Here is a 17,976-nt window from a genome sequence, read left to right on the forward strand (position 1 = left end):
GAAAGTACGCTTTGTAAATAAATAGGACTTCATCAAGTCGATGCCTAGCATCATCATGTAATCATCTCCTAACACAGGCAACCCGTGAATCTCCAAACTGGCTAACAGCTTGAATCAAAAAATGAAAATAATACGAACACCGTAAAAAATTATGTGGCTTGGGCTTACTTGAAATAACAGCTGATTTCACAAATACCTGAGAAGAGTGTCCCAGCGTGAGCCTGTCAGTGCAGCTGTCTCCTGGGGGGTTTTCAGAATAATCGTTAGAATCTGTCATGCACAATCCATAGCCCTGTGACAGCAGAGGAAGAACAGCAGAGGTTGTGATGAGCACAACGCACGTAATATGGCCACCGCATTGGGTGCGAAAGGCTGAGCTATTTGTGAACTATTTGAGTCTGTTTGTGAACCGATAATCTAATGAAGGCAGTGATGCTGCAATAGTCCTCCAAAGAGTTGGTTGGCCTTGAAGACTGACAGTGCTGCTCTCAGTTCTTCCATTGCCTGATTGCTCGTGAAGTTATTTTACTTGAAGGGTAATTAACTGTTCTTCATGGTTTATCTGCAGGCTACTTGTGATGCTCTTTTTAAACAAATGCTGCTATGTTGTTAAGCATAAAGCCAAGGGTTTATAAAACAATTTCAGAAGAGTGATTTTACCTGTCAACACTGGGATTTTATTAACACTTGACATTCAAACGCAGCATTAATAAACTCCGCTCTACAACATTACAAAGAAACTGTCCTACCTCTAGCAGCATGAAAATATTTCCAACCATGCCGGCCTCATCTGGGGGCCAGTCCATCACAAGTCTGTGAAATGATGATTTATTTGGCCTTTACTGGCTTCTGCCATCTGTCTGTAAGGAACAGAAGGAAAAACAGGTGAGTCATAGTGAGCAGAGCAAGACTGCACCTCTCACAGAAATCAGCAACATCCCTTCGCTAACAAAACCACCGTAGACACCTATACCCTTTTTTGTTTGTCTCTCCCATATTTATACTCAATGTAAGTTGCTCACCTGCTGTGGCTTTATTGCATAACAGTTCTTACTCTTCCTTTAAAAGTAGATTATTGGCTGGAAAATACAGGAAAAGAACAAAGTCCTTCAAGAAAGAAAGGAAAGGGAGGCCGGCACTAAGGGAAGAGCACCTTTGGAATTGTGGGCACTTACAGCTGCAAAACAACACCACACAGAGAGCAAAATTGTTCTCCCCAGAGGAGAAGGCATTCCAGTTTGCACTGCATGGCTTCAGTTCTCAATTAGTGGCTTTCAATTTGAGTTTGTTTTGAATGCCTGTCAGCACTGAAGAGAAAATCAGTGCAGTGTATAGCATTTGCTCAGGCCAGGGATTCACTGACCTGGCTTCCTTTTCTTAGGAAAAGGGTAGTTAGTGCTGCAGTGCCTGTAAGAACCTGCTAATTAAGTCTTCACAGGATCTTGGAACTGATTAGTGAATTTCAAGTAGAAGACAATAATAATAGATGCTCAAAAGCCACCTCGTTAAAACTCCTCACTTAAAATCGAGTTTTGGCTTTTTCTTTTGTGTCCTGTTGTTTCAGACTTTCTGGTCACTGTTTTCTAACACCCTTGCAAGTTATACCTGTTATACCTCCTTAGAGGTGTGCTCATGGAAGGCAAATCATTTTTAGATGAATAAAATGTAATGACTTTGGGAGTTTATTCCCAATATTGCTGTCCTGGCACAGGTGACTGAATAGATTTTGCAACAGGGTCAGCATACATTCATCCATAACTTACAAAGACCCAGCTCTTGCCTTTTGCAGTAAATGCCTGCCTCAGGCTTTTCTCTCTGGATGACACCTACAAAGCAAGGCTTCTTTGATGGAAACAAGCTGGCAAAATGCTTCTTCTTGCCATCGTTGAGTAATTCCTCCATCATTCCCTCCTTTACTGTTTCTCCCTGCATACAAGCTACTACATGACGTTCCCAAAGCTGCCTTTCTTTTTTTTTTTTTCTTTCTCCTTCCTACAGATCCTTCTGCTTTCTCCCTGCCGTGGGTATGGAAATTACTTTGACTAGAGAAAACAGCAAATGGACTTTAAGAAACCATCTTGTCTTGTTCCATGAGATCATGCCCCCATCGGGCCCAGAAGGCAATCCTCCGAAGGCAATCCAGTCCATTACCTCACCATAGGAATGGGAACGGCTTCCCAATGTCTGCTCTGTATCTCCTCAGCTGCATTTTAAGCCCCTAACGTCTTGTCCTGTCAATAGCAGCTTATTTCTTCTCTCTCTGCTTCACTCTTTCACATATTACCATGTCTCCTCTCTGTCTTCTCTTATCCAGACTAAACATACCAAACCCTTTCAAAATTTCCCCATAGGCTGTACTTTCAAGTTGCCTGACTGCTCTCATCAAGACGTTCTCCAGCCCATCAGTGGACTTCTTGAAAAGCAGTGGCCAGTTCCAAATTCAGCTCTCCAGGGCACGCTTCATGTTTTACTTTTAAGCAGTTCTGTTCCGTGTCTGTAAAACATTACAGTAAGATTTTGGTTTTGAATGAACTTTACAGCTGCTACAGAAGGACAGATAATAATAAAAAATAAGCGGTATAGACAAATTCTTGCCAGTAATAGTAGTCCCAGCTTTCCACCCACTTACCCATTCATACATTTCATTTTGCTCTATTTATTATATGTACGTTAAATTCTCAGTGTCAAAATATTCCTAACCTTACCATATGATGGATTTAGACTGAGATATATGAATGAAATTAAACCAGCCTGATATTTACAAGCTTTCCTAGATAATTTGACTTTCTGGCAGTCCAAAAAGCCATGAAAACTTAGTTTATTTTACTCCCAAAGTGTTTCCTGTAAGATAGCGAGACATTTATCAACAAGAAATGATACACCCAACATGCATTTGTTTCATTTTTTTTTATTAGTTCTGCTTTGTCACAAGCAAAAACTAAGCAACCTTATTAGTAAGGAGTAGCTTCTGAATTGGAATAGTTAGCATTTTTGGCTAGGATAGGCAGATCATTAGGGTAGTAGAAAAATGCCAAAGCCTGATGACGATATTAGACAAGACACAAACAGAATATTGATGGGATGGTAGTTAATTTAGATGTTTCTTGACCTGACCTGTACAGTTCAAGGGAAACGTATTTTTGTTACAGAATACAAAGAACATGAGCACGTTGGGCCACATATCCTTTCTCCAGACTTTAATTCTAATTACCAAATTACCAGCTAATTTCAGTTCAGTGAAGCACTGTTGGCATGACAAACTGTACAAGTGTTAATGTTTAAAAGAAAAAAAAAAAAGTTGACAGACCTGCCTAATATCTGTCAGGATTAGGCAAATTCAGGTAGGGTAGGTACCTTCACAAGCAGACACAATCCTCTCTGTACTTGGGACTTTGTAGCAGTGGAGACCATCCCAGGGGAGCGTGAAAGGAAAAATGTACTTTATCCCTGTATTGTTACATTGCGAATGCCAAAATTGCAAAATTAAAACATTTTTTGTTAAATATTCTGTAAAAACTCTGTCCAGCTTTTACTCAACTAAAATAAGTGCCTGTGCGGGGGCATCCTGAAGGGGAAAGAGAACTTCTTTCTCCCAGGGATGTGAGTTTTGTAAAACAGCTCTTGTTCAACATGAAGTGACAAGAACTTTGCCTCCCCAGCCCCACCATGAAGCTAGCAGCCATGTACCCAGCAGGAGCAGAGCTCCCAGGGCACAGCATCGTGGCACCTGCACGTACACCCCTTGCTGCTTCCACACCTTGTGATACAGCTGCTGTCCCCATGCTTCACTTTTCCATCAGGCTCTGGCGACGCGAACATCCTTCTCCTCCCCCGGGAAGCCCGATGGCAGGTTTGACAACATGCTTCAATCAGGGCTGAATGAACATTTCAGGGAGTCTCGTGAATCAGATTCCAACCTCGGAGATCACCGCACCCATCTCCTGCAGGAGTCGTGGACAGGGAGTTAACATCCTGTTTGCCTGGCCGTACGCAGGGGCGCTGTGACAGCACTGTGATCCAGAGGTTAACACGTCCCATTTGCTGCGTGACCTGCTGAGGATGGCTTCACGTTGCAAGTCCCTGTAAAATACAAGTGTGAAGTAAAACAGTTTGGGGAGAGGAGCAAAATATGCTGCATTTAAAGATGAGAGAGCTTTGACATGTTTAACTGATCCATTCTCATTTTTTAGCTATCAAAGATTTTAAATTATATCAGGCCATAACTGTGGGACTAATAAAAGTGGAACTAATACTGATTTTGCTAACATTAAAGCTGACGTCTCTCAAGACAAAATAGCAAAAAAAAAAATCAACCAAACAAAAAAACCAGACATTTTAGATGTTGGCCTTGGGACAAAGGACATCTTTGAGTAACCAGGCAATGCTCCTAGAAGAAAAAACAAAAGTCTGTATGTTCTGTATTTGTAAACGAAATTCTTTCTTGTTATCAGTGAATAACTCTCAAACACAGAGATTTGAAGGATTAATATTTCAACCAGTTTACATGGAAAATTCTAGAAAAATGTTGAAATACAAATGTAGAAACTCAAACTATTTCTTGAGACTGTAATTGAAAATTAGCTTTCAATTTATGCCACTTTTTCTTCCAAAGTGTTTTATATAAAACTTGTAAAATGAGTGGTAAATATGAATGAAACTAGAGAAACTTCTGATGAAGGTTTATTTTGGCTTTGTGTATTAGCCCCACCTCTATGCAGACCACTTTCAGCATTACAATAGCACTGCCAAGCAGCCCTCCTCTCCTCTCCGAGAACTAAACACTGCAGATCTTGAAGCCTACATTGACGAAAAAAACTAACATTTTTGTAACCAATTCTTGAAAACCGATATTAAAATCCTCACATCTCACTCAGGTTGTTTGGGATACTGACAATTTAACATTACAAACCCTGAGAAATGCTTTATAAAGAGGACCTTGTAGTAATTTGTATGAGTTATATAAAACCACCTTGTTCCATTTGTATTTTTACAATGTTAAACAGAATATTGTAGCAGATTTTTTCACTTACTTTTTTCCTCGTTTTACTGCACCAGTTTTCAGGGAGGTTGAATTTTAAAACAGTACAGAATAGCTGTCTGGTTGCATGTGGGGTTGCGTAAAGGCTCCCCTGGGGAGTTCAGTTGTACCCAAAACCTTCCACTGGGGGCACTTTCTGATGGGAGAAAGGGCTCCGTACGTGTTTTCTGGGGTCCTATTTTAAATTCGTCTCAGTGTTCTGGTTAGGGTTACGTTTAGGGTTCAGAAAGAGCGAAGACACAGAGTCCAGTTGCATGTGGGGCTGCGTAAAGGCTCCCCTGGGGAGTTCAGTTGTACCTACCTATTTTTGGATATTAATAATGAGTCTTCTGAGACATTAGAGATTCAGAAATTCAGGACAACTGCACAGGGAACTGTTCATCTTCCAGCCACTCTTCCTCACTGATGGGCAGCATTTAAATACTTCCCATCACAAAAGGCTACTTGTGTTAAATTTTTGAACAAGAAAATGAGACATAGGATTACTAAGAGTAATATTAAACTAAGAGTAATACTAAATGCTGGCTTTCTTGTGTTCTGCATGTGAAATACCACAAACAGAATTGAAGTGTAAGCTGTTATTTCATTTACAAGCCCGATATGAGTCAACATCACACAGCTGCAGAGAAAGCCAATATGATATTGAAACACTTGACATGAGCATCGCATGGAAAACACAGAAAGTAGTAATCCGTCCAGAGCATTTTGTGCTGTAAGGCCTTATCTGAAGAACTATTGGAAGAATGACAAGACTTCCAGAACACACAGCCTACAAAGTCTGAGAGAAGTGGGTCCATCAATGCAGAGACAACAGAGGAGTTGTGGTCACAGCCTTCACACGTGAAAAAGACTGCACATATGGGGAAGGAAATAATCTGTTCTCCGTGACTACAACTGCTGGAACAAAACCAAAAAGGCTTAAATTACAGTAGCAGAAGTTCAATTAAGTATTAGGAAACTCCCTAAAAGTAAGGACAATTGAACAATGGGAGAGATTGCAGTTGGACCCTGGATGGGACAAGTGTCACAAACAGAGTAGTTACCTCTTGGGTCGCAGCACTGGATTAGATCACCTCTAAGAAAACATTCTAACTTTTTGGGTTTTTTTGACTCTCTAATTTACATTTACATTTATTTCATGCCCAATTTACCAAGGCTATATTTGTATGCAGGTATCACACTCATTTCCCATTTTACAGTTGCCCTTACTCATTTTTCTAATTTGTTCTCCTTGCCATCAGTCAGTCTTCTTCAGGGATTATTGTAAATATACCAAAATGAGAAAAATGAGAATATTTTTTCTTTGCAATTAAAAAGAATACATTTTTGAAGTTTGAGATTGTTTCATTTCACTGTCTAGTTTGTCCTTTCTCCTCTGTTGAATACTGACTTTTTCCATTTCAGTCCTTTGTAAGTTTTACATGGAAACAAATGAAGAAACTGTATTTTCTAACCACAGTTAGTGAGCCAAGAAGCACCAGTATTCCTTGCATAGTGGCATTATTAATGATGGCATTCAGGCTCCCTAAATAGCATACATGAGGCAGAGGAGCCAGGATTCAGGGTATGGAAATCTGGTTATTGCAGATCACATTAAAATAGCAACTACTTCTCCTCGTTCACACATTTCTTAGTGTCACAATGGAAAATAAAACTAAAATGGCCATTTCTAAATGAACAGAAAGATATATGGCAAAGCCTTAGGATGAAAAGAATTTCCACCATACATATTACAATTGTGTCAAGGTAAAATTAAACTGGAGGCCAAGACAATGCTCCTTTAAATTCCACTGCACAATGAGAAATAGTCATTTTGAGGCAAGAAGAGTGAATTTCCATTTTCAGCTCACAGGGCTGAATAGACCGCAAGCCTCTCCTGCTAAACCTCAGCCACCACGATGCAGAGAAGTCCAAGGACACGTTCAGCTGTGGGACTGGGACCAGTGCAAAAGAGAGCTGGCTCTGGAGCCCAGCCTCCAAGCAGGACTGCAGCCCCAGCCCCAGCCGTAGGCAGCTGCCCCATCTGCTCAAAAACAGTGCAAAAGACTGATTTTCTGTGCAAGCGTAAGGATTTTATATCCTCGCCTTGAGTATTTATGTCACAAAGTTATTCTAGTCTTTTTTAGAAGTCATACCATCTCCCATAACGTAGCACCAGACTTCTCTGTGGTTGTTGCAGTGTGCCTCTGAATGCTACACCGAAGTTACAGTGGCTGACATTTTCTGGTGACACGCAGAACAAAAAATCATATTTTTTTTTCATTATATTATACAAGATCTTCTGCACCAGATGCTAGACAAATAGCACTGGATTTGCAGAATTTATTACAGGATCAGGGCCTTAATACTGAAAATTTCATGTGTAAAGCAATGTCAGCATTCCATGCTTTGTAAGCTCGTAGATCGTGCAATATGCTGTTAGCTCCTGAATAGTGGCCATGCAAGACAATTTAGTAAATCTTACACTAGCCAGTGATTATTTTATTAAGCTGTGCTGAGGCAGGACAGGACATGGTTCTCAATTTTATGGCATTAGATTAATTCAGTAACTGGTTTTGAACTTTAAATTGCCAAATCAAAAAACTCTAAAATTCAGAACTCCAAATAAATAAATAAATAAATATGAAATGGTAAATATTGCTTGTGTTCGGCTTGGGATATCTTCCCACAGATATGCCTAAAAGGGATTTGTAAAACGCCTGCGCTATTTCCAGTTCACAGTTAAGTGGCCTGCGTTTCACTTGGGGCAGCTCAGGTTACCTACCTCGCACAGAAACGCGTGGATTGGGATCCTCGGAGCCTGCCTGTGCTGCGAGAAACCGTCTGCCAAGCCCCAAGCAAGTGACAAAGCACAGCCTCTGGCCAGTACATAATTCAGCCACGCACCTCCTTCTGTGCCTAGCCTGGCATGAACGCATCCAGAGTTACACGTGGCTTTCTTCTAGCTCCGAGTCAGCTCTTTATTCAAAGACAAGGCCTGGGATTATATTTCAAGGCAATTAGTGGATTGAATCGACAGCTATATCAAACCCCGATTCTCCATCTGGGAGCTGCTGTGACAACCATATTCCTCCGGGACAGAGCAGTCCATAAAGCCCTGGAAGGAGCCTGTGAGAGCTGGAGACAAAGAATTTTCAGCCTGGGGTTACCCAGCTATGAGACAGACTTTTAGAGAACAACAGACGCATCCAAAACCAGGCCACCTCTAGAAAACATTGCAAATCTTTTTTGTTGACAAGCCTTTCTGGCACGAGTGTTGCTTGTGAACATCACATTTTACTCCCAACCCTGCTATTCGTATTGATTTTGCAGTAGATGTTCCAACTGGTACCATGATGGTATTAGAAAATGTAAAGAGAATTTCTTTTTTCAGTATAACACTGAAATGTATACACACTTTTCTTTTCTCTTCCTCTATTTCTGTCTCATATGAATGAATGAAAACAATATAAAACTCCTACTCTGGCAACAAAACAGTAACACTAGTCACTATCTTGCAATGAAATATTGTGACTAATCTAACCTCAGCAGCTTTCCCATTCCTCCAAGGAGACCTTGTGAGCACAGCTTATCTCAACAGCCAGAACTCAGCTGCCACATCCCACCTGCCATGAAATCTTCAGAGCTCAGCATTTTCTCTCTTCTGAGTACTAGGAGGGCTCCCGAGGGAGGATCAGGGTGGATTTCCTATCTGTGGCTGTGCCCATCTGCAGCCGTTGCTCCCTGTGTCAGGTCCTGACCAAAAATAACAGATGCCCACGAACAGCCTCTCATAAAACTGTTGATTCCAACTCTCCACAGTCTCCTCTGTCATTTCAAAGCGAGACCCTCCAGTGCAGAGGAAAATAATTAGATAATAAAGCCAAGCCTGAAGAGCCTTCTGCTCTCTGATACCTGAATGGCAGTGATGTGCGACCAAATGATGGGAGATGCCACAGAGATGAGTAACCCACGGCTCACGTGGATTTACCTGGGTCTGACTCTGACCTGGCCTCATCGGCCGAGCAGGCAGCCGGGTGCGTGCTCCTGCTGCTGAATCAGCAGCACAAAAGTCTCTGTGTGGGCTGTAGGTCGTGTGCTCGGCCATCACGTGCCAAAAAGCTTCTTCTCAGCAAGATTTAATGGGACATCCACTGCCACCAGCAGATCTCACCTTACTTCGGGTTTGAATTTGTTTTTCCCCAAACACCACGGCAGGTTTGTTATGGTGCACTAATATATTAATCGGATCAAACAGGTAAGTAAATGTGTCACGCTCCATCTCTGTTCAGTTGTGCAGTCACTGTTTGATGAAGAGCAGCCACTCACAACGGGAATCCCCTCAGCAATTACACACCAAAATACTTATCATTTATCATCCTATCTCCCTCGTTAACAGGGTTTTTGTCCCTGCTGCCCTGCTGAACAGCCAGGTACCACCTGCCTGTGACCCACTGAACAGGCTGGGGTGGGGGCTGAGCCAGCTGGGTGTGAAATCAGACCGATGGAAAACAGGCAAGGTTACACAACGGTGCTCAGGAGAGAGAAAAAGGCACAATTTTATCTTTAGAGCTCCTTTCTTTCCACACGTATGGCGGTGCGGCGGACACAGAGGAGCGGACAGGAGGGCAGGGAGCTGCCTGCTGGCGAGCCCTGAGGGTTTCTGAGAGGCTTTGAGCGGCCGAGAGAGGGGAGGAAGATGTGAGGGGAAGCACTCCCGGGGCAGGGCGCTGAGGGAGCCGGGGCTTGAAGGGGCTTGAAGGGGCTCGAGAGGGGCTGAGGGGACCGGGGCAGGGCTGAGGGGACCGGGGCAGGGCTGAGGGGAGCAGCCCCCGGGGCGTGGCGAGGCACTGAGGGGAGCCCCCGGACCGTGCCGGGAGCGGGTCGAGGCTCGGAGGCGGGGTACCGGGGGCGTCTCCCCAGCCCTCGGGGCGGCACCCAAGGGTGCCGGGGGCGGACCCGGAGCTTGGAGGGAGGCTGCCCGGGGTGGGTGTATTGTTCCCCGCGCGGTGCATGCCGGGCCCGCCTCAGCCCCCAACATGGCGTCGCGCTGTCACCTGTGTCTGTGAGGAGGGAGCGGGACGCGGCGCTCGGCGGGCGGCTCCTCAGCGGCTCCTCAGCGGCTCCCGGACTCCCCCCCCGGCCCGCTGGCGGCGCCTCGCCGCGCTTCGCTGCTGCCTCCCCCGCCGCCTCCGCCGCTGCTCGCCGCTCTCCGGCCGCCCGCTGGGCGTCCCGCTGCCCCCGCCCTGCCCCCGCCATGGGGGGGTAGCGGCAGCCGCCTCGCCTCAGCCCTGCCGAGCCCCCCCGCTCCCCGAGCCGGCCGCGCCATGGGGTCCCCGGCGGCCGCCTCAGCGGCGGCGGCGGCAGCAGCGGCGGCGGCGGCCAGCGACTCGGCACAGTGGCTGTCGGTGAAGGAGGAGACCATCTTCCTGCACGACGGGCTGATCCGCGTCACCGACCTGGCCGAGCTGCCCAGCGAGATCATCGGGGTGGCCGAGCCCGGCGACACCGAGCTGGAGGTGAGGGGTGGTGGTGGGGGGGGACGCTGAGGAATAACGGGAGGGAGCGGTGAGGAAGAGGAGGAGGAGGATGAGGGGGTGGGAGAGCCCGGGGAGGGCTCTGGAGCCGCCTGGCATCAGGGCAGAGTTTTATTTATTTTATTTTTTTGTTGTTCCTCTCGGTGATGGTGACCTGGGCAGGGTGGTGGAGAGGAGCTGGTGAAGATGGAGGGTGAGGCAGCGCCCGGCTGGGAGATGGGAGCTTTCGTGGCTTTCTGAGGCGGCCTTTGGCTCCGTTGTTTACAGCTCTGTGCCTTTTTGCTGCGAGGCGGCTGAGGATCAGCCGGTTTTACAGCTGATAGTGGGGATGTCAGGGGGTCAGGCTGACAGGGATCGCCCCCAAAGACCCAGCAGGGCGGCTGGGCTGGGATTTTTCCTTCCAGCTTTTTGCTTTCTCAGAACCGCTGGCGGCGGGTTATACGGCTGCTTTATCCGACGAGGAGACAGCAAAAGGGCTGAATGTCACGGCTTGTAGGTTGGCTCTATTTCGCAGGCAGCGTTTTTTTTTTTTTCTTTTTTTTTTTTTTTCTTTTTTTCTGCTGTGTGCCTCCCTTCTCTGCTTTCACCCCGCCCTCCTCTCCGGCAGGGTGGCTTGCAATGACACAGGGTCTTTGTCAGCGGAGCTGCGTGCTGGAGCCAGGGGATGGATGGCTCCGCGGCAGCTTTATCTCTGGCCTCTGCTCGGTCGTGAGCATTTAGGCCTCAAAACCCTTCACGAGGCTTTGGCCATCGACATGGGGGTGTCACGGAGAGAAAGCCCCACACCAGGCCAGGTGCAGGGGCTGGCAGCTCTGACAGCCGCCTTGTTCAGCTCCCGACGTTCATGAGAACTTCCAGCTGCCTTATCCAAGGGGAGATATTTCATGCCGAGAGCGCGTTTTCTGTTCTGCTTGGTGTGGCTGCTCCCCCGAAATGGATGTTGGCGAGCGTCACATGAGCGGGACAGGCTGGGATTTTAAGGTGGATGACATCCCTGTGCACAAACGGGACACGGTTTTCCCTTGTGATCAGTCCCCTCTGGCATTCAGCGCAGCTCCTGTCCAAGAACGTGTTTCGATTCCATTCCATTGCAGCTTCAAGCCTGATCAATGTGTGAGGAAAACAGCATTGTTAGGGCTGGATGGTGATAAAGGAGGATACCCTTTAAAAACAAACAAACAAAAGCACCCTAGCTTTTAAGATCTTACAGTCCAGGAATATGTTCCAGCATGAAACTTGACCAACACTGGAGCACTGAAGAATCTTTTGTTAGGGAAGGGAAGGGTCTGAGCCTTGGCCTTGGACACTTCCACGATGAGTGTTTCAGCAGTCCAGTCACTGATTGACATAATCCTTTCTGTGCTATTTTTTTTTCCTGTTACGCATGCTTGCAGTGTGAAACTTTAAACAAATAAGCATTACTTTTTGCTACAGTTCTCATTTTGATCTATGGTCTTAAAAATATTGAAGCGTTTTCTCTCACTGAAAGAATAGATGGCTACAAGTGACTTATTTTTCAAGGCTTGTTAGTAAAGTGGTTTCTAGTTTTTGATGCTGGTGGGGGAGTGTTTTAAAAAAAGACTTGAAATTTCAAGTAATATAAGTTAATTTGCTTGAAACTTTTCTTTCTGTGTGTGCATCTTTTAGATGAAGGGTTACCTTGGTAAACTGGAATGGCTTTGAGGAGCCATTTTGTGGAAATAGGTGCATGCATCTCATTGAAGTGTGGTCACACTATCGACTAATACAATGAACAGCTCATTTGCACTATTTCCACTCATGGTTGCAATGTAGTAAATATAATTGAAAATAATCCAAATGGAAATCTCTTGGGATGTGTTATTGGACAAGGGTAGGAGATGCTGCAGCTGCTGCTTTGATCAGTAAACTTCTTTGATACACTTCTTGTGCTTTGTCAGTGGCAGTGAGAACCCTGATTGACTCTTCTGTATGAAGTGGTTAATTAAAAATGGTTTACATTTAAATTGATACTTTCAAAGCAAAACAAAAAGTATCATTCTGGTCTGTTTTGCTTAAATATCCCTTTAACAAGCATGTTGGTGAGTAATGTCAGTGTACTTGCACGTGCTTCCTTTGTCCTTCTGTTCAAAGGTTTTGTCTACTTATAAAATGAAAAGCAGGGAAAACATGTTACAGTACTGGCATTATACCAAAAAGGGTTTATGAAAATTTAGACCCCTTTCAACTCCCAAATGATTTTTCTAATATCTATTTAGCTCAGTATGTGTATGTATTTATACATATATATACGCGCACACACGTATGTAAAATTTTCCCATTAATAGTAGTTTCCAGCAGTGTTAGCATTCTTTCATGTGAAAGTAATTTGTTCTAGGGGTACCTTTTAATTCTCAGTGTCATTTGTTTTTTATTTTTAATTTTTATGTGCTATAAATGATGTATACCAACTTTTCAGACCAACTATCAGCAGATTTCCGAAGAAGTATTACCAAAAGGAGAAAGGGTTCTTTAAAAAAAAAAAAAATTAAATGTTGATGGATTTGTTTTTAATATTGATAGATTTTTGTAACATTAGAAAGCCCTTCTGGTAAGGGTTTCCCAAGCAGGCCCTCTTGCTAGGAAGAGACCTAGATTAGTTAGCAATTATACAAGCCTTTCGTACAGAGGAATGGCTTTCAAAGTGCATAAGGTCTTCTGCTTCTTGGAGACAGTCGTATGTGGCTAGCAGCTGAAGATGTTGCCATGACATTTTGCCCAGTCTCTGCCTCAGATGTCGATGCCTGCGCAGGAGGGGCAGCTTAATGGAAGGTGAGCCGTTCTTTCATGTGCCACGAGGGAATCTGCACCGCTTCCAGAATCCTCCCAGTCAAATGTCTTTCGCAGAGCCAGTAACCCTTGGGACAGGGCCAGGAGGTATGTCTGAAGGCAGCAGTCCCTTAAAACACATGCTTTAATCTGCCGTTGTGTGAGAGTCACTGTTCTAAGTCTTACAAGAATGCCAGCAATATAAATTGTTAATTGTATGACTGCTAACCCTTGGTAATGTAATAAGAAGGACGTTACTGAACAGTGGCTGTTTTTAGAGGCTGTTACATAGCCTCCAGGTGATAAACTTGTTTCTAGACGGTTTCATTTGGCTGCCATACATTGCTGCTGTCATCCTGCAGTTTAAGGAGGACTTGTTTCTGCTCTTCCATTCGTCTCCAGTATTTCATTAGTTTTAAAAGTGCAGCGTCAACAGTTTTTCAGCTTAATTAGCAATATGTTCAGTTATATTTTTCCTCAAGGTAGTAGGTGAGGAAAAGACAAATCTTTAATACCTAGGCACAGTATAAAGTAGAACAACCTTATGTGCCACTCCACTCCTGGAACTTGTAAGCTCTCTGTTTTACATAACAGCCTAACTGAAATTATGGTCATTTGGATATTTGCTTTTCCTTTGTTTGCTTTAACATGAAGTAGGGGCTACATTTCTAGCACCAGTAGCTGTCTGGGTCCTGTATGTCTGTCCTCATTTAATATTTTGATTTGTGTCAAACTGTGTTATTGTAGGGCAGAATACGAGATGCCACTGGGCGGTTGTCTCTCTGCGCTACTGATAGATATTTTTAATTAAATGTAGGTGTGGAAAAACAAAGGTGGTGGGTTTCTTCTGCCCGGTAAGGTCTGGGCTCGCCGTGTAGCGAGAAGTCCAGCGTTATTTGAGCAGAATGTCCTGTGACACCTCGTGTTTTTGGTCAAAATGATTTTGCCTTAGAGGTGTCTGCCACGCTTGAAACTTTCACCCGCTTCCCTTGTGGACTAGCAGAAACATTTTGTTGCTTTTCCATGACTGCTGAAGGAGAGGGTAATTATCTAGGTCAGTGCTTCCCAAACCTTTCTGGTTGTGACCCTACTTCCATCTCCGAGCTTCGCTTCTGTCAAGCTAAAAATCTCTAATGCCAGCATGAACAGTTGGCTTTTTACAAGGTGGGTGACCCTTCTTGGGGTTACGGCCTCTCGCTGGGGAGCCGCTGATCCAGGCGTGTCTGTCGGGCTGGTCACGTTCCTGCTCCTGCCTTTGGCATCCCCTTCAAATCCCTCAAACACTGTAATTCGTCTCAGATATCAAGGTTGTTTAATGAATTTGTACGGGTACAAAAAGATGGTCTGGCACGATATTGTGTGTGCAGTAAAAAGGTACGGGTTTTTAGTGCTTATTCCAGAGCAAGCAATTAGGTTTCTAATGCTTTCGCAAGGGAGAATAGTACATGCTTTTAGCTGAGTTGTTAAAAAGCTGTGCTGCTATATCCAGGCCTATGAATCGATAGAGGCCTTGAGCAAGGTGATACGGTTAAAACTCCGTGGAGCAGAAAAAAAAAAAAAATGGTCTTGGAATGGTCTTGAAACTTCTGATTTTAAATGGACAATGCATCTTTGTGACATTGGAGTTCTCAATTGCAACACTAACTGCATTATGGAAGTATGTAGCGGCTCCTAAGAAACAACAAAATTTCAATATATAAAACATCTGGAGGAAAGTGTTTGCACAGATACAAATATAAAGACACAGTCATAACAAACAAGCCCTATAGAGGCTTGAGAAAAATGATTTAAAAGAAATCAAGGCGGTATTTTCCAGTAAGACAGCTTCCCACTGTGTGTCTCCAGAAACTGCTGTGAGCAGAAATGCTGTTACCCCGCAGAACAACAGAAAGTGGAGGACTAAAAGTATGTATACAATGTTGTTTATGGAAGCAGTTCACATTTTGATGTGTATTTCAATTTCCAGGCTATCTTAAAACTGTTGATTCTGGTATTTCTTGTATAGAACATTCTGTAAATCTTGGAATTCAGTCTTCCCTCTATGATTTTATTTCTAGGGTCAAAAGAACCTAGTAAGCATGTGGTGCTCCCTGTATGTTAATGCTGTGGTGCACAAGAAGTGACCTTATTGCTGTAGCATGGTGCTGGAAGCATTGCACTTAACTCTTATTATGCCTCTGTTAAAGATACCTTTCAATTTTGGGGTTGTTTCCACCTTTCTCTATGGTTTGTTCCCCTTTTTGTGAGATTGGGTTAATGCATATTGAATGCTTGGGGGGTATTATGGATGTAAGTGATACTGGTAAATGTACCACCATTTTCGGAGTGTTGCTCTCTTTATGTGCAAAGTCCAGCCAATTTAATTACATAGAGAAAGAATTAAATGCTGGTTTAGAGATGTATTGCAAGTGAAAGCTCTTATAACTTGAGGAGAAAGTACACCTTTGTGAGCAGCCTCATTGTGCATCAATTCTGTATGTGTAAGAGAATTAACACCAAATGAAAGCAGCTTATTCAGCATGAGACTAATTTTAAAAAAAAGTCCATGTTCACATCTGTCATTGGCCAGGCATTTTCTTCTTCCATTTCCATTCTACTTCTTTCCATTCTGCCTCCTGCTCCACACCTGGTAACCGGGCTAAGCCAAAAAATCTAGCTTAAAAAGAGAAAATGAAATAATCAAACAAAACAAAACCAGTAGGGGAGGGGGGCTGGTTGTGAAGGCAGTGCTACTGCCAGCACCAGGGCCAGCATGAGGGGACAGAAATCGTAGCTAGAGGAAAAAGCAGTGTTTTAGTGGCAGCTCACTTCTAAATTTACTTAATGTGTTCATAAAACCTCAGGCTAAAGCTCTTCATGTAGATTAGTGTGTCTTAATTGTAGCATGTCCCGTGCTCGCTGTTGGTAGAGAAGCTCTTCACCCTAACAGTTGTGAGTGCTGCTGACTGTGTTCTGGAACAGCACCGACAAAAAAATGTTTAATGGGAAGAAGTTTGTGGTTAAAGTCTTTTTTGGGTGATATGGGACAAAAATTGGGTACAGCAGGACGGATGACAGCCACCTGATAGTTGGTCATCCAGAATTAGATCAATCTTGTGCCTCTCGATGTTGAAGGTGTCAGTGAACTCTTTGATCATTCGTTTTCATGTTAAAATATTTATTAAAAGTGATTTTAAATATTGAATAAAGAAATAATATATAAGGACAAGATACTGTAAAAGTAGTGACAATCAAGTTTTTATTAACACAGTGTTTAATTACATGTGACTTCAGGCTATTAAGCCTGAGCCTTGGAAAATCAAAACTTTTCAAAGGTAATTTTCTGAATAAAGTAGGCTTAAAGTTGGAAAATGTGATGATTACAGTCACGGGGTAGTCACTGTGTTTTCAAAGTGACTGAAGAATAGAATTCTTATTTGCAAAAATAATCAATGTGATGTTTACCCTACTTACAAAATCAGATTTAGACAAAGATCCTCTTGAGAAATGATGTTTTATTTCCTCCCCTAATTCTAGTGCCTTGGTTATTGAATGTTTATGAAGTAATTGACGTTTGGAGTGTGGTGGTTTATTTTTTGTTCACCAGAAGCTATTCTATAAAACTTTCCATTTCTATTATAGTGCAGTTTCTTTTGTTTGCTTAATATTATTGATTATTCCTATGGAAAATGTGAATTTGTCTTCTCTAAAAGCAGGAATTGAACTATTTTAACTCTACCAATGTACTTAAGGTAGACAGATCTTAAATTTATTTTCCGCAATTCTCTTTGTCTTTCTTAAATGACTACGGTGTACTAACTGCTAAACAGCATCTTTGCTTTTTTGGGTTCTCCTTTCCTTAGCATGATAACGTGCATTATTTTTGTAGCTTGGCTATTTATCTTCTGAGTTTTCTTCCCTCATTTGCTAATTCTGAATATAATCTGTCTGTTCACATTTTATTTAGTGTTCTTCCTTTGCACATATGTATGATTTTTTCCTTTTTTTTTTTTTTTTATGCCAGTGCGATGGTGTTACTGCTGAGCTGCTATTTCTGTTAGAGGCTGCCTTTTGAGATGTAGGTACTTGGGTAACTTGTTTTATGGCAAAATGAAGCAATTTGCTCCCTCCTTTACAAGCTTTTAGATTCGGTTTATGCCTGGTTACTCAGAAACGAGCGGTGCTGCGAGGTGACTGATTTACTGCTTCAGGTGACTGCTTGTGCTGTGCTGGTGTTTGGTTCTGGTTGCTTCTGAGATCTCCCTAAGTGTCACAAAGGTAAATTCAGAGCCAAGGTGCCCAAACAGCCCTCATAAAAGGATGCTGGAAATCAGTCCGAAACCAGAGCCCAAACTCAGGTGTAAGCATTGAGGCACCCAAGAGGCAGGGAAGGGGATTTTACCCCTTGTTGAATGAGTAATTGCTGTTTAGTGGAGTGTCGGGGAGGACAGCTTGGGTAACAGCCGTGTGCATCCACAGGGAAATGGATCTCTGCCTCTTTTAACAATGAGAATGTTCAGATCATCTCTGGATAGGAAAAGAATAAACTAATTTGGGGGAGAAGGATTAATTTTGCTGGGCAGTGGGTAAAAGGGAGGTTTGGCAGAGTACGCCAGGTTTCATAGCCAGAAGAAACCCTCTTTAGTGGTGCGGCCT

At 43.5% G+C, this 17,976-nt stretch overlaps 1 protein-coding gene across 4 annotated transcripts in view; it reads left to right on the forward strand.

Moving 5' to 3' along the window:
• The first annotated feature begins 10,044 nt into the window (after positions 1–10,044).
• Positions 10,045–17,976, forward strand: part of HECTD4 (HECT domain E3 ubiquitin protein ligase 4) — a 70,112-nt gene continuing 62,180 nt past the window's right edge. For all 4 annotated transcript variants that reach the window (XM_082774255.1, XM_082774257.1, XM_082774256.1 and 1 more), the window contains exon 1: positions 10,045–10,536. In XM_082774255.1, the coding sequence (XP_082630381.1) occupies positions 10,345–10,536 (192 nt within the window). In that variant the 5' untranslated portion in view covers positions 10,045–10,344. The remainder of the gene's footprint in view (positions 10,537–17,976) is intronic.

This window comes from Aythya marila (assembly GCF_965140915.1).
Source record: "Aythya marila genome assembly, chromosome: 17".
Classification (NCBI taxonomy): Eukaryota; Metazoa; Chordata; class Aves; order Anseriformes; family Anatidae; genus Aythya; species Aythya marila.